Source organism: Desmodus rotundus, chromosome 5 (assembly GCF_022682495.2).
Source record: "Desmodus rotundus isolate HL8 chromosome 5, HLdesRot8A.1, whole genome shotgun sequence".
Lineage (NCBI taxonomy): Eukaryota > Metazoa > Chordata > Mammalia > Chiroptera > Phyllostomidae > Desmodus > Desmodus rotundus.
In genome coordinates this window covers 48,474,472-48,489,716 of record NC_071391.1, presented here as the reverse complement: position 1 = coordinate 48,489,716, position 15,245 = coordinate 48,474,472, and the positions used below count along the sequence as shown (strand labels likewise).

At 57.4% G+C, this 15,245-nt stretch overlaps 1 protein-coding gene across 12 annotated transcripts in view; it reads left to right on the top strand.

The window, feature by feature from the left end:
- Nucleotides 1-15,245, top strand: part of ARRB1 (arrestin beta 1) — a 70,782-nt gene that overhangs the window by 43,602 nt on the left and 11,935 nt on the right. For all 12 annotated transcript variants that reach the window (XM_053924005.2, XM_053924003.1, XM_053924004.1 and 9 more), the window contains exons 2-11: nucleotides 2,488-2,518; nucleotides 4,208-4,268; nucleotides 7,025-7,069; nucleotides 7,764-7,960; nucleotides 9,283-9,342; nucleotides 10,183-10,250; nucleotides 12,048-12,183; nucleotides 13,054-13,138; nucleotides 13,569-13,641; nucleotides 14,472-14,609. In XM_053924005.2, the coding sequence (XP_053779980.1) occupies nucleotides 2,488-2,518; nucleotides 4,208-4,268; nucleotides 7,025-7,069; nucleotides 7,764-7,960; nucleotides 9,283-9,342; nucleotides 10,183-10,250; nucleotides 12,048-12,183; nucleotides 13,054-13,138; nucleotides 13,569-13,641; nucleotides 14,472-14,609 (894 nt within the window). The remainder of the gene's footprint in view (nucleotides 1-2,487; nucleotides 2,519-4,207; nucleotides 4,269-7,024; nucleotides 7,070-7,763; nucleotides 7,961-9,282; nucleotides 9,343-10,182; nucleotides 10,251-12,047; nucleotides 12,184-13,053; nucleotides 13,139-13,568; nucleotides 13,642-14,471; nucleotides 14,610-15,245) is intronic.

The window sequence follows — 15,245 nt, the reverse complement described above, 5'->3', positions numbered from 1 at the left end:
GACATTGGGGTCAGGAAGCTGGTGCAGTTGCTTCAGGGAGGGCTGGACGGAGAGGAAAGGTAGCCACGGTTCACCCGTCCCCCCCCTCCACTTCCTCATCTCTGAAATGGGGTTGTTGAAGGATCGGCAGTGTTTGGGGAAAAATACTTCGAGACATGACTGGGGCGTAACACGCTCTCGGATCACGGGCAGCTGCTGCTGTTGTCTGAGGAAGCCCTCCGCACCGGCTTCCTGAGGAGGTGGCCCCTGGGGCCGACTGAGTTTGAGTCAGAACATTCCCCCCTACTGCCAAGGGCCTCAGGGGCCCTGCACCCCCTGGTGTGAGAGGCCCCTGGCGCCTGTCTGCCACCTTCCTGCCCCGTCACCCTCGCTCTCCTCGCCCCCTTTTACCGGCCCCCTCATTTCTTCCTCCTCCCCTCCCCTCTCTTGCCCTCATTTCCCCTCATTTCTGTTCCTGATCTCAATAAAAACACCTGCTTTAGAAAAAGCAGCGGGGCTGGATATGAAGTACCCAGCTTCCGGAGGCAGACGGGCAGAACTGCGTCCGAATCCTGACATTGCCCCTGGTTTGCTGTGTGTTCCTGGGCAAGTTACCACATCTCTCTGAACCCTAGTTCATTATCTGTGAGTGTATAGATATAGATAGGGGTCAGAACGCCCATTTTACAGTGTTAATAAGAGAAAAAATTAGGTACTTAACAAAGGCTAGTTCCTTCTTAACTCCCTTCTTCCCTCCCTCCCTTTTTGATTATCGCTCTTTCAGCCTGGCCCCTAGCCCCCTCCTGTGGCCATGCTGCCACTTGTCCCTGTGAGGGATCTCTGGTCTCCTCTGCAGGCCCAGCCCAACCTGGCAGCTGCTGGTTCAAACCATGTGATGTGTATTTTTTCTCACTTTAGCAATTATTACACTCCAGCTGACGGTGGCATCTTCACACTCCAAACACTGATAAATATTTATGAGGAGAAAAGCTCAGAACCCCTAGGGGATGTCAGGGAGGAATGTGCTAGGCCCTTCTTTGCAAGCCAAGCTCAGATGCATCAGTGGTCCCTGGGGCCCCGGAACGAGGGGTAGCTGTGTGGGAGGCTGCGGAGGCAACACAGAGCCACCCCCCACTCCCCCGCTTGGAGGAAGGACTGCGGCTGCCACGCTGTCGGCCTCACCCTGCCTCGCCCTGGCTGCCTGCTGGACCTCCTGCTGCCGGGGAGGCATTGGGCCTGTGTGATCCCTCTCAGCTGCACGTGGGCCTGCCCCATTGCCCTGCGTCTGCTCCAAGTCTTTGCTCGTGACTGCTCCTCTCTCCCTCTTTTTGTTTTCTTACTTGTTTGTTCCTTCATCTCCAATTCCATCTTTTATTTTCAGAGCTCCCGGGCCATGTCCCTGTCCTGTCCTCTCCCTCCTCCAGCACCTTCCTTATCCCCTGGGTCTCTGTCTCTATCTTTCACTTTTCTTCTCTCCCTCCCAACATTACTGAGCATTTCTGGGGATCGACAATGGGGGTCGGGGAGGGGCCTTGGGCTCTCAGACGCAGCTTGGAGAGGTCAGGGGAGCTGCTGCAGCCTGCAGTGTGCTCCGGCAGGCGGAGGGAGCCCTTGGCGGGGTTGGCAACCAGGCCTCTGCCTGACTCCACACCCAGAGATCTACTCTGTGGCCATAGGCATGTGCCCTCCCTTTCCTGGGCCTCGGTTTCTCAGCTGCTGGTTCCTTCACTGGTTCATTCATTCACCCACTCAGCTAACATTCATCGAGTCCTTGCTACTTGCCATTCATTAATGCATTTATTGAACACCCACCAGGTGCACCCTCCTGGGCACTTGGGTTACATCAGAGCAGAATCAGGTCTCAGGGAGCTGACGTGCTAGCAGAGTAGACAGGCATGACTGCAATCAGTGATTATGTAGCAGGCTAGAAAGTGGTGGGTGCTGTGGGAAAAGGGAAAGTAGAGGGAGAGAAGGAGTGAGAGTGTGGGATGGGACACAGGGTGAAGGCCCCTCATTTGATGCTGGGCAAGCAGGTCTGTGGGGAGTGTCCAGGGGAGGGGGCTGCTCAGAGGAACAGCCAGGAGGCCCTGTGGCGGGAGCACTGAGGGAGGAGAGGTGGAGGTGATGCCGGGAGGTAAAGGAGGCAGAGCAGACACACAGACCAAGGCTAGTCCTCTGCCTGAACGGGGTGGAGTTCGAGCCAGTGAGTGGAGAGGTCTGACTTACACCTTGAAAGACTCCCTCCCCCTGCTGGTTGAAGAACAGACTGAGGGGCCGTGGCAGAGCCCAGGAGAGCTATAATGGCAATACGGATGCCTTGGGTGGGAGCAGTGGTGGAAGTGGCGAGATGTGGGCATGCTTGGCACTGTTCCAGCTCTGAAGGCTTAGAAGGGGCCTGCAAAATCACTCCAGGCCTGTCGTCCTCAGCCCTGCCGAGGGATGGCCTGCAGGAGACTTCCCCTGCGTGCCACGTGCTGACCCTGGCCTTCCCTCTCTTTCTCTCCACAGGGTGTTCAAGAAGGCGAGCCCAAATGGAAAGGTGAGTCTATGACAGCTGCACCCCAGCTGCCTGACCCCAAACTCTTGTCCTTTCTTGGGCACGTCTCCTGACCACGCAGGATCCCTCACTCCCCCATCTGAGGCTATTAGGAGGCCTTGGCCACAGGGTCGGGGAGCCCTCGGGAAACTTGCTCCCGGGTTGGGGTGGCACAGCTCCCCTGGACTCCAGGGAGACCCTGCTCTGCTGTGGGGGTATGGGGCTATCGTAGAGAGACTTTGGTGTGAGTGCAGGAATTAGAGAAGTGCCAAGGGCCTCAGGGGCCCTGCACCCCCTGGTGTGAGAGGCCCCTGGAGCCTGTCTACCAAACTGGGCATCCTCGAGTTGTTGGGACAGCTCCCAGCGCCTGTCCCGTTCGCTTTCTTCCCGCGGGCCCCAGGCTCCATCCTGCCTTCCTCTCAGCTCAGCTCGGAGATGTTACTGACACCAGTCATGTCAGGCCCCGGCGAGCGGGTGGGGTTGGGTTAGGCACAGCACCCCCCCCCCCCCCCAGCCAGATGGGGTAGGCAGACACGAAAGCGATCGTTCCCATCTAAAGTGACAGGTGTGAGATAAAGGGCTGCCCAGGGGCTGCAGGACCCAGCCCGGTGTGTGTTTCCAGGCAAGGCCTGGTGAAAGGGCATTCCGGGCTTGCACTTAAGTCGTAGGGAGTGTGTGTAGGGGTGGGGTGGGGGGGTGGGCCACAGCAGTTGCGTCTGAGTGTGCAGAGGGAGGCTGAGTGAGCAGGAGCTTCAGCAAGGGCAGCTGTGGGGCTGGGTCCTGGGGAGTCTGGTGCTGGGCGTAGGGGCTTGCACTGCTGGCCTGGGCTGGCAGACGGCACCCCGAGGGCTCCCACAGCAAACATCACCGGTCACCTTTCCTGCTGAGCCAGGATTCCATCCTAGATTCCTTCTCAGCTCCGACCAATCAAGCAATCGATCATAGTTGGCATTTGGAATGAAACCCATTTGTCATCTTACCTCTGGGCACTGAGGAGCCATTAAAGAGTTTTCAGATGGGAATAGCATGGTTAGATTAGCATTTCAGGAGGGCCAGGCTGGCTCAGGAGGGGGTGGCCTGAGGGCTGTGATGGAGGGACTCATCGGGATCTGGGGACTATGGAGGAGCAGGCATCTAGGGTGAACCTCTGGGCTGTAGCTCAGGGTCTCCTCTGAGGGCTGACTACCGAGTGGGGCTCCAGCTCCGGGTTCCTCTCTGCTCGGAACACCGGCCCCTGCAGGAGTGGGATTCTGCTAGACTGTGCTGAACTCCGTGTTCGGAGCTCCACACCAAAGCCCCTGCTCTCGGTTTCTCTGGCCTCTCAGAGACGTGCCCAGGACTCCGGCTCAGCAGACCTCTTTGCTGCTGCGGTCGCTCCACCCTCCGTGGTGCTTGGTGAGATCTCTCCAGGGCTGTGTCCTCATCAGTCAAATGGAAACAATAGCAACTTCATAGGGGTTTAGAATGAACAGGTGCTTTCAAAATTGTACAAGGGTTTGTTATTCTTCATATTGGGTCTGGGGCTCAGGTTCAAGACCAGTTAGGGTTTCAGTGAGGGTCAAGGATGGGTCTGGAGTTTCAGGGGCAACTCCCAAGGTTTTCTCCAGGGCCAGGGCCAGGGCCAGCGGCTTTTCAGGAGTGCATTTTCTGGGCCCACAGCTGCTAACGTCACCCTGTGCCTCTCCTCCCCAGCTCACTGTCTATCTGGGAAAGCGGGACTTTGTGGACCACATCGACCTCGTGGACCCTGTGGGTGAGTCCCTGGAGGCCAGGGAGGAAGGAAGTGGTGGAGGTGGGGCTGGCCAGGCCCCTTCCAGAGAAGGCGTGTTGAAGCAGCCCAGAAACAGCCCTCGGGCCTCTGGTGCCAAGAATGGGATGTGAGAAGCTTCTAGCTTCAGTCAGCAAACATTTACGGAGCAGCTTTTCCCCCCTTAGCTGAGGGATGGAGGTGAGAATCAGGGAAGGAACACTGGTGATAATAAGGAGGATGAGGACGACAGATGACAGCAGCCACCCGCCACTGTACGGCTTACAGCGTACGCTGCGGCGGCTGCCTTTATTATCCCTGCTTCACAGATGAGGTGACGAGGCCCAGATGGTCATGTGATTTGCTCCAGGTCACAGAGCTGGCATGTCAGGGAGCCCGGATTCAAACCTGGGCAGCCAGGCCCTACGGAACCTTTGTTCTGCTGCCTCCTGACGCCAAGGGCTGGGAGGCAGAAGGAAAACCTTGGGGCTTGTAGGTGGAGGCTGTTCAGACCGACATGCAGGTCCTCCCGGGGGCTGAGGCGCCTCTCCCAGGCCTTGCTCTCGTTCAGGGTTTCTCAGCCTCAGCACCCCGGGCACGGAAGGTCGGGTAATACTTTGTCGTTGGGGCTCCCTTGTGCATTGCAGGTGTTTCACAGTATCCCTGGCCTCTACCCTTAGACCCCATCGCAGGATGACAAAAAACGTTTTCGGATATTGCTAAACGTCCCCTTGGAAGGCACCTTCACCCCTGGTTAGGAATCTAGGAGCCACAGCTCTCCTTAGAAGAGCTTGATCTCATAGCCTCTTTCCACACCTGTTGGGGGGAGGGAGGCCCCAAAACCCCCTATTGTACATACAGGGACAATGAGGCCTGGAGAGGTTAAATGGCTTTTTTAAAGAGAGGAGACACAAACGAACCAAAGTGGGGCCCGTGGAGGGGACAGGTTGGGAGGATGAGCACTGGAAGCTGCATGAGGCCAAGTCCAGGGGAGGAGACTGAGCTGTGTTTGGGGGGAAATTCACGGAGGCTGGGCGGCTGTCATCACACCCCTGGGGCTGTCCTGGGGCCAGGAGGGCGGGAGCAAGCTGAGCGAGGGGTGGCAGAGCCAGTGCGGGAGTGAGCGCAGCGGCCGCTTCAGCTCTCTGAGAGGAAGGCCTCTGACGTGGGACGGGAAACCTGGGGAGTCCGCGGTCGGCAGGGGTGTGAGCAGGGCCCATCCAGGCCCCTCCTTCCTGCCCAGAGCAGGTTGACCCCACTCTTCCCCCACAGCCCGGTCTGGGGACACTGTTTGGTGTCCTCTGAGCTCGGTGTCCCCTCTGCCTTTTGCATCTCCTCCCTGAACTGGCCTCTTGGGGCTGTGGGCAAGCCTCCCTGTGTTCACCTGTGGCCTCCGTCGAGGTGCCATTTCCAACCCACTGGCCTATTAAGAACCACAGCGGAGGTGGCACTGAGGCTGGGCGAGGGGCTGCAGGCCGAGGGAAGCAGCTCCCCCAGCACACCGGGCGCCCGAGAGCTGTTCAGCAAGTGTTTGCAAGAGCACCTGCTACCTGGCAGGCCCTGTGCAGGCCCTGTGGGGGCCCCAGAGGACTGCCTTGGTCTTCTTTGGTTGACCCTTTTTGCCCTTTAAAACCTGGTTACAGCTCCCCTCCTCCAGGGAGCCTCCCCTGATGTCCCTGGCTGGAAATGTCCTCACTGGGACATCTTGCTGATTTTCCACTGAGCCCCTGGTCCCCGGCACGGAAGGAATGCCCTCCCTAAGACGAGGGAAGGTGCACGGAGGCCTGGGAGTGGGTGGCACTTCCCTAACCACCCATCCCTTGGATCTGCCTGGTATTGGGGTAGGACCTAGGGCCCTCTGGGCACTCACTTCCACATGTGGCGTCTGAGAGTCCCTGAGAGGTCAGTGGTGGGGGCAGCGTGGGGTGGGAGTGGGGCGGGTTAGGGTGTGGGCAGAGAGAGAATTGTGCTTCTTCAATGCATACAGCTGGGTCAAGTTTGGCCAGAGATGATTGGGGATGTGACCGTGAACCAGAGTCTCTGGCCCCCTGGGGTTCTGGGCAGAGAAGAGGGCCTTTGTGTCTGGCTGACTCCACCCTCCCAAGGCCAGACCTGGGGTTCTCTGTGGTGTCACGCCTGCTGAGCCCCATCTACTGTTTTAATGCATGAACTCACTCAGTCCTCACAGGAGCCCAACGAGGTGGGCACAGTAGGGCCACTCACCTGGCTCTGCAAACCCCAAAGCCAAGAGCTCTGAGATTCTAAAACGGTTCACAAGTTTGGTGCAGGATTAGAAGGCCGGTCATGCCTTATTGGCCTCTCAGTTGAGAATATTCACGTTTCCCAGCAGAGGTATCGTGGGTTTGAGCATGGGGTGGGGCCCGATCCTGCAGGGGTGTTAGAGAGTACATGGAGGATGGACCTGATGGCCTTCCTACAGTTCAGAACTTCTAAATTCCAAATGGTACCTGACAACAGGGGGTTTGGACCCAAATTATTACCAATACAGATAAACAGAAGTCAAGTCAAAAGTCACCCAGCTGGGTCTATAAGGCCAGCCGGTGTGGGCAGGGGAGGGGGGCAGGGGCGGAAGGGTTCCATCCCCCTGGATGCTGGCCTCCCCATTTCTCTCATGGTGCTTTTGGACAGACAGACAGACAGTTGGGTTTGAAGTTGAGTTTGGGTTTTGCTTGGTGTTCAGGGCTTAGGAGTTTGAGAGGTCAGGTTGGGAGGGTCTACTCAGCTCTCTGTCCTCCCTCCAGATGGTGTGGTCCTGGTGGATCCTGAGTACCTCAAGGAGAGGAGAGGTGAGGCCCCCACCCCCAGCCTGTCATATTGCCTCTCCCGGCCCATCCCCACCGGTTCTTCCCTCCACAGCCCCAACAGTTCTTCCCTCCACAGCCCCAACAGTTCTTCCCTCCCCAGCCCCAACGCACATCAGAGCAGGAGCCCCAGCCTCCTCTGGCCTGGGGCCGCCCTGTGCCCACCCTGCGCCGTGCCCCTGGGGAGAACCACTTTAATGCCCGAGCACTTTCGTATCGATGTATAATGACGGTCCCAAGGCTGGGCTGCACACGGGGTGGAAGTTAGAGTCTCATTTTACAGAAGAAACAGTTGATTGCTGGGGAGGTGCAGGGGCTGTCCAGGGTCAGAGGGAAGAAGGGAGGCAGGGGTTAGATTGGGCAAGACCCCAGACCTTCATCCAGAGCCACCTGTCTGTGCCCCTTCACACACGCCCTGGCTCGAGTGGGGTGGGGGTGGGGGTGGGGAAGGACAGATCTGGTCCAGCTGTCAGCCCCTACTTCCTCCAGGTGCCAGGCCACGCGTGACTCTCCCAGGTGCCCAGTGCCCCTGTCCCGAGGGCAGTGTAGCCCTCTCCATGGGAACTGTGGGACAGACCTGTGGCCCCCAGCTGGGTCAGTCTCAGGGCTATGGCTGCGGTTGTGGGGGGCTTGCTTGGTGCCCTCCAAGGCCTCTCCTCAGTGTCCCTTGCTCCCACAGTCTACGTGACTCTGACCTGCGCCTTCCGCTATGGCCGGGAGGACCTGGATGTCCTGGGCCTGACCTTTCGCAAGGACCTGTTTGTGGCCAACGTGCAGTCCTTCCCACCAGCCCCTGAGGACAAGAAGCCCCTGACGCGGCTGCAGGAGCGCCTCATCAAGAAGCTGGGCGAGCACGCCTACCCGTTCACCTTTGAGGTCAGGGACTGCCGGCCCCCGGGGCCCCGTTCCAGAAGCACCGCCTGTAGGAAGTCCTCTGGGTGGGCGCGCGGGGGCAGCGGGGGGCAGCGGCTCCACGTCACCTAGTTTCCCCGTGTATGTTGGGACCTGGGGCACTGCCATACGGCCTGGTAAGTGTCTCTTGTCCGGCCTCTACCAAGGGTGTTACCCTTACCTCTGAGCCGCTCCCAGACCCTCCTGAGTCCAGGTCGCTGGTGGGAGAAAGAGGGTATGGGGGACTGTAGAGAAAGGGGCCCTTTCTTGCCTCTGGGCCACCGCAGGGCTGTCTCCTCTCTCAGACTGGCTGCCCACTTGCCCAGCTTCTGCCTGGTTCACAAGGGATGGCAAGTAGCAGATTTCCCTGTTCCTCCCACTTTCCATTCTGAGACTCCCTTATCCTGGGTTGTAACGTGTTGTCTCTCAGACTCTGACTGTGACGGAGCGAACTCTCCTTGCTGTCTTGGAGGGTAGAGAAGGGGAGATGGTACGGTTCATCCTCTCCTTCATGAGTGCCTTGGTTTTCTGTGGCTGCAGAAACAACCTACCACAATCGTGGTGGCAATTAAACCTGCCAATTAAAGTACAGATTTATTACCTTGAAGTTCTTGAGGAGGTCAGAAGTCAAAAATGGGCCTCACCAGGCTAAAATCGGGGTGTCAGCAGGGCTGCGTTCTTTCTGGAGGCTCAGAGGGGGCGGGGGAGAATCTGTTTCCTTGCCTTTTCCAGCTTCTAAACACCATGCACATTTTGGCTCATAGCCTATCCCTCCCCTCCACCCCCCACGTGAGTCTTTCTCACATCCCATTTCTGACGGTGACTCTTCTGCTTCCTGCTTTCACTGTTAAGGAGCCTCGTGCTCACATCCAGGATAATCTCTGCATCATCGTGAGATCCTTAATCACACACGTAAAGTCCCTTTGCCATGTAAGGCAACACAGTCGTAGGTTTGGGGATCAGGATGTGGGCATCTTTGGGGCCATCATTCTGCCCACTACAGCAGACATCATGGAAAGATCTTTTTCAACTTGTTCTGTGAGGACTGGGGTAGGCTAAACCCTCAGATGAAGAGAATCACTGCGGTCAGTGGCTTTACTGGAGGTGCCTTTGGCCCCATGTGGGGCATGGCTTGGCACCGTCTGATGGGGGAGGTGTGGTCTGCCCTCTGGAGCCCCTAACCTGATGGGAGAGACACGCCTGTCGTTAGAGTGCCCTGGTCTGACGAACGTGCGTGCAGGGGGGAGACCTGGGGAGGTAAGTGGTGAAATGTGGCAGGAGGCTCATTCTGGCTGTCCTCTCAACAGATCCCTCCGAACCTCCCATGCTCGGTGACATTGCAGCCAGGGCCTGAAGACACAGGGAAGGTGGGTCACCCCAAAGGGAGCATCTCTCTGAGTACAAGACACTTGTGTCCCCCGGTCCCTGGCTTCCTGTCCAGGAGGTGCTGGAGCCCTCCCTGTAGAAGCCCCCTTGTGTCGAGGCCAGTGTAATCTGTCTGTCTACTTACAGGGCAGCAGATTCAGTGCCGTCCTTACCCCGCATTCAGCGATGTGTCCAAAGGCTCTCCTGAGTCACTCTCACTGACCTTGGTGTCGGCTGCAACAGGACCAAATGTTCTCTGGATGACCACCTGGCCTCACACTTCATGTGGAGGTGCAGTCGTTTCATAGGTGGGAAAACAGGCTCAGAGAGAAGTGACCCCACTAGTATCACAGGCCCCGATCCCTGAGCCCAGGTTTCCTCATTTGCGAAATGGAGATGATAGAATGTGCCTCCTCGTGTGGGGAGAGGGTGAGCGGGACGCTGCTGCGGTGCCCGCAGTGCCTGCTCTGCACGCAGGCGGGGCTCCCAAACAGGCTGCCGAGGGTGCTGTTATGTCTGGGCGGCTGCCCCGGTGAGGGTGGCCACCAGGCAAGGCGGGGGTCCGCAGAGTAGGGCTCTGTTAGGGTGGTTTGGGATGCCCCGTGTTGGGGGGGCTGGGGAGCAGCCCTGTGGGAAGGTCAGAGGGGGAGGCGGCCACAGAAGGAGGCAGCACAGCCCTGAGGCCGAGCACAGGGCTGCTGAGGAAGACTGAGGGTCTGTGGGACTGTGGGAGCTTGGGGCTCCATTCCAGCGTCCTGTCTGTAAGATGAGAGGGTGGCTGGTGGTGCTCTTGGGACTCTGCCCACCCCAAGGCCCTGCGATCAGCGACCCCTTCCCCACAGGCCTGTGGTGTGGACTATGAGGTCAAAGCCTTCTGTGCAGAGAACCTGGAGGAGAAGATCCACAAGCGGTGAGAAGGCCACAGCGTCGGGCTCGGGTGTGGGCTGCCTGCTGGCAGAGAGAGAGGGACGGGCCAGGCAGAGTCGGGAGAGATAAGTAACAATACCTGGAAGGGCTTGAGGAGGGGCCACACATTCCAGCCCTGGGAGGTCTGACCGAGGGCACTCTGCAAGTCTGGCTGGTCATGGAGGGCTTCCTGGGGAGGTGGCTTAATGGCCCTGGCTCAGGCCTCAGCATTTTTTCCTTCATACCCTTGTACCTGCTTCCTCTGTCTCACCGCCTCTAGTCTCGTCCCCTCCAGACTGCTTGTCTCTTTACTCTGTTTTGCAAAAAATCCCCCAAATTCAGATTTTTTTAAACAGTGAGCTAGTTCCCAGGCCATCCTAGACCCCATTTCCTAGTTCTCTTCCTGGGAGGCTATCACTGGCAGGTAATGGTGGTAGGGGGTGTCCATGGGGGCTTCTAAGTAAGGGAGGGAAGTGCAGAAAGTGAACCCACCCAGGAGAGGAGGGGGAGGTCAGCTCATGTCTTAAAGAGGAGAAGTGTTCTCTTAGAGAGGCACAGCACTGGGCAGACAGAGAGCCCAAGGCAGCCTGAAACAGCCGGCCTTGACTTCTGAGGTGGGCTGCCTCCTCCCCCAGCTCAGATACTCCCCGCCTAGGGACAGTTCCCGAGGGAGGCCGCTGGGGGCCCTGCAATCTCCTAGGGAGTGTGCTGAGTGTGCCGCCTGGTGGCTTCAGGATGTATTGCATGTATCTCCATCTCCAGCCTGGGCAGCTTGTGTGAGTGTTGCCGGGCAGGAAATGGGGCCCCTCTCCCTTGCATCTCCATTTCTTCTTAAGGTCTGAGGCCAGGGGAAAGGAGTGGGATTGTGGGTTTGGGGGCTGGAGCCTGGTCAGAGAAAGGAAGAGGAGCAACGTTGAGAACCGCCACCCTCACCTCGCCACCAATGGGACATTTTAAGTCCTCACCAGAGTTACTACTAATAATAGCAACTATCATTTATCAAAGATTTATTATGTGCTGGACAGTATTCAAAGTGATGGGCGTGTATGAACTAAGAGTCTTCATCCTCTTCCCGACCTGCATCCCCAGGCTGAGTCCACGCCCTGTCACGGAACCTGTCTCCTTTCCAGGGCGTCGTTTCTTCGTGGGGTCCACGTCCCCTCTGCATATTTTTGTTTAATAGATATTTAGCCGCATTTGTTAGAAGGCAGACACTGTCCCGGGTACTGAGAATACAGCAGTGAACGAGTGAGACAAAAATTTCTGTCTGTAAGGAGCTTCACTATCAGATGACAGAAGAGATGCAGGAAGTGAGGACATAGTCCCTTTCTTACCATCCTGTGGCCACCAGGACACAGACCCAGAGGACGTGCTGCTGGGGGTGGTTCAGCTCTGGTGTGGTGGGAGTTCAGACCAGAAGGAGATCCACGTGGGCAGATCCAGGAAGGTTTCCTGGAAGAGGAGGCATTTAGCTGGGCCTTGAAGAAGGAAGCAAATGAGGGCAGAAGCGATGGGAAGAGGGTGCTATAGGGAGGGACCCCGTGCAAATGAAGCTTCGCAGAAAGGACCAGATAGGTCATCCGGGGTGCTAGTGAGGAGGTGGGGGTGGCTGGGGACAGGAAGGGGGAGGATGGAGGAGGGCCAGATGGCGACAAGGCCCCTATGCCGATCTCTGCAGTGTGGACTGGAGTCTGAGGCGCGGGGCGTGATGGGAGTCTCTTGAGCGGGAAGGTTGAGAATCGCAAGGAAAGTCACCAGAGGCAGTGACTCTGGTCCTCTCTGCTCTGCCCATCCCCACCAGGAATTCTGTGCGCCTGGTCATCAGGAAGGTTCAGTATGCCCCGGAGAGGCCTGGCCCCCAGCCCACAGCCGAGACCACCAGGCAGTTCCTGATGTCGGACAAGCCGTTGCATCTAGAGGCCTCCCTGGACAAGGAGGTAGGGGGCTCAGACTTGGGGGGGGGGGGATAGGGGCGCCTCTACCAAGGCTGGAACTGCTCAGACCTCACCTCTTTCCTGGCCTCAGGATGCCTCAGGTAGGAGCTTCTGCCCCCAGCTCTAGGCGCACAGGGCTCTGGGGACCTGAGATTTCCCTTGGGGGTTTCGGGGAAGCCTCTTGGGACCTAACGTGGTGTCAGAAGGAGGCATGATCCTGAAGGATGCAACTGACTGCAGACATCAGTGTACCTCCCGAAGGGTCCTGGGTCCTGGCCACCTCCCCGCACCCCCATCCACTCGGGAGCATCCCTTCCCCCTCCCTGGGGAGCGCTGAAAGCAAGTGCTTGGGGCAAGGGGCATGTTGAGGTCCCTCAGTGAAGACTCAGAGCTGGTTCCCTCAGTGAGTGGGCCAGTTCTTCCCCACCTCTCTCCAGCTTCTCCTAGATCCTCCCGTGTCTAAAATTCTAGGTGGCCAGAGCAGGCAGGGACTTGATACGTCACCCCCTAGTCCAGCTGCGCCATCACACACAGGAGAACACGGAGGCTTAGGAAGCCTGCCCAAGGCCACACCGCTCTCGTTCCCATTGCTGTTATTATTGCTGTCATCATTTCTGGTGAGCAAGCCAGGACCGGAGCGCAGGAATGTCACCTTCTAATTCAATGACCTTTCAAGGTCCCACGGAGGAGCTGAAGTCTAACGCACCTGCTGGCTTGGCATCAGTGGGAAGTGGCTGACGCACTAGGGGCCAGTGTCAGAGTGGCCCAGGTCTGGGGAGCCCCAGGAGACGTGTGGGAGGCCTCTCCTGCCTCCCCCTCTCTAGAGCTGTGGTGTCCTCCCACCCAGCCCTTCTCCCTTCTTACACCTCCCAGATCTATTACCACGGAGAACCCATCAGCGTCAACGTCCACGTCACCAACAACACCAACAAGACAGTGAAGAAGATCAAGATCTCGGGTACCCCAGGCAGCGGGCGGGCCAAAGGGAGGCCTCCCCCGGGGCGGGGGTCGCTGAAGGCTCTCCCCTGGTTAACAGCCCTGTAAATAACTACTGGCCTGCAGGGAGGGCCAGGGCCTGCTCTAAGCCACAGGGTGAGGCTCTTGAGGCTGCTTATTGGCCAGGTAATGAGTGTCCTGTGTAAGCCTCTGCCTCGTAGGTCCCCTGGGTTCAGGGCAAAGCTGTCTTCGAGGGGAAGATTTTTTTGGTTGTGGAAGGGAGTGGGTGTGTTTGGACTGCCTTTTGGGTGGAGGGTGGGGACAGTCGCCTGTGGAAGCCTCCAGTGGACTCTGGCTATTGTGGGGCCAAGCATCCCCAACTCAGGGGAGCCTGGGATGCCTGGGAGCTGCACCCCGGACTCACACCACCTCATTTCCCTCTTCCTCCCCAGTGCGCCAGTATGCAGACATCTGCCTTTTCAACACAGCCCAGTACAAGTGCCCCGTGGCCATGGAAGAGGCCGAGTAAGTGAGCATGAGCCCAGCCCTGGACGCGTGGGATTGGGTGGGGAGAGGAGGAACCCTGGGTCCACTTACAGGCCCAGGAGCCTCTTCTCCACCTGGCTGGGCCTCGGACTTCCTTGCCACTCACAGTCAATGATCCTGACCAGCCTTTTAGAAAACATTCGCTTGATTTAGCTACAGGAAAATGCATGCTACCGTGAAGGAAAAGACCCACTAAAACTAGAATGACAAAATAAGGGCTAATGAATCTAAAGGGCCTGGGGTCATAATGATACCGTATCAGAAACCTATACTGAAGGGAGGTGCTTTGCTCTGAGCTTCCTGGTAGTCAAGGCAAAGAGGTTAAGACACTAGGTACACGGCTTTTCTTGTCTGATAAAAGAATAATCCAGCTCATGGGGTAAAAGGGGTTGTGTGGGAGGGTAGAGAATAATTTTCTTTTAGAAACATCTAGGTTTGAGGAGAGCTAATACAATTGACCGTGGAACTTTGTTGCAAGCTTGTTAGCAGCTGAGGAAATGAGAGATCTCAGTTGAAACATTTTTTTTTTCTCACCAAAAGGAAGTAGATCCTCCTATTAGAAGACACACTTGTTTTTTTCTTTTTCTCCTGGCCCTGCATATAATTATTTTTAGCAGTTAATTTCATTTAATTTTTCCTATATATTTGTGTTTATTTACATGTAATAGCAATCAGTATTTTTGCAACTAAAAAAACTAAAAAAAAACCCCCACTTTTACAGTTTTACTCTGTGCTCTTTGAGAGGTCCTGGCTGGGCTGGGGTTGGCTCAGGGTGCGGGCATTTCTATACCTGCCTCCCTTCTGCCCAGTGACACGGTGGCCCCCAGCTCAACGTTCTGCAAGGTCTACACGCTGACCCCCTTCCTGGCCAACAATCGAGAGAAGCGGGGCCTTGCCCTGGATGGGAAGCTCAAGCATGAAGACACGAACCTGGCCTCCAGCACCCTGTGAGGACACGCCTTCCCTCGTCCCTGGCTCCTGAATGTTCACCCTGTCCTCATGGGTCCACACCCACCTTGGTTCCACCAGTGCCAGCATGAGGCATAGGTTCCCTTCTTCCCAAGCGTTGTCCAGGGTCCCTCCTCAGGAGCTTAGATGGCCAGGGAAAGCTGTCCCTTTATTCTCACCACTATCGAGGAATGACCCAGAAGACATGATGGACCCCTAGACCCATGCCCTTGGTCAGTGCTGGGCTCCGCTGGCTTGCTTGAAGGAGAGCAACCTGGAGAGGCTTCCTGCAAGAGGCAGCAAATCCTAACCTAGTGTCTTCAATCAGACGGGGTTTGTCTCTGAGGCACAGTGAGGCTGGAAGGGAGGGAGTAGCTCCACGAATGGCCTTAGCAAGAGACAGTGAATCGTGAGGGGGTTGGAGAGGCTGGAGAGATGAGGGCATATGTGGGGGTGCCCCTCAAAGGCAGGGATTCCATTCCTTTCCAAGTTCCCACCCCTCAGCGCACAGCTTCCCTTTCTCACACACTGCTGTCTGCTTGCTGGTGGTGGCTGAGTGGTCCAGGAGAGGGGTGGATGGCCTCCGCCCCCCACCGCACCCCTCCCCTGGATGGCCAGGTCCCGCCCACCCAGGG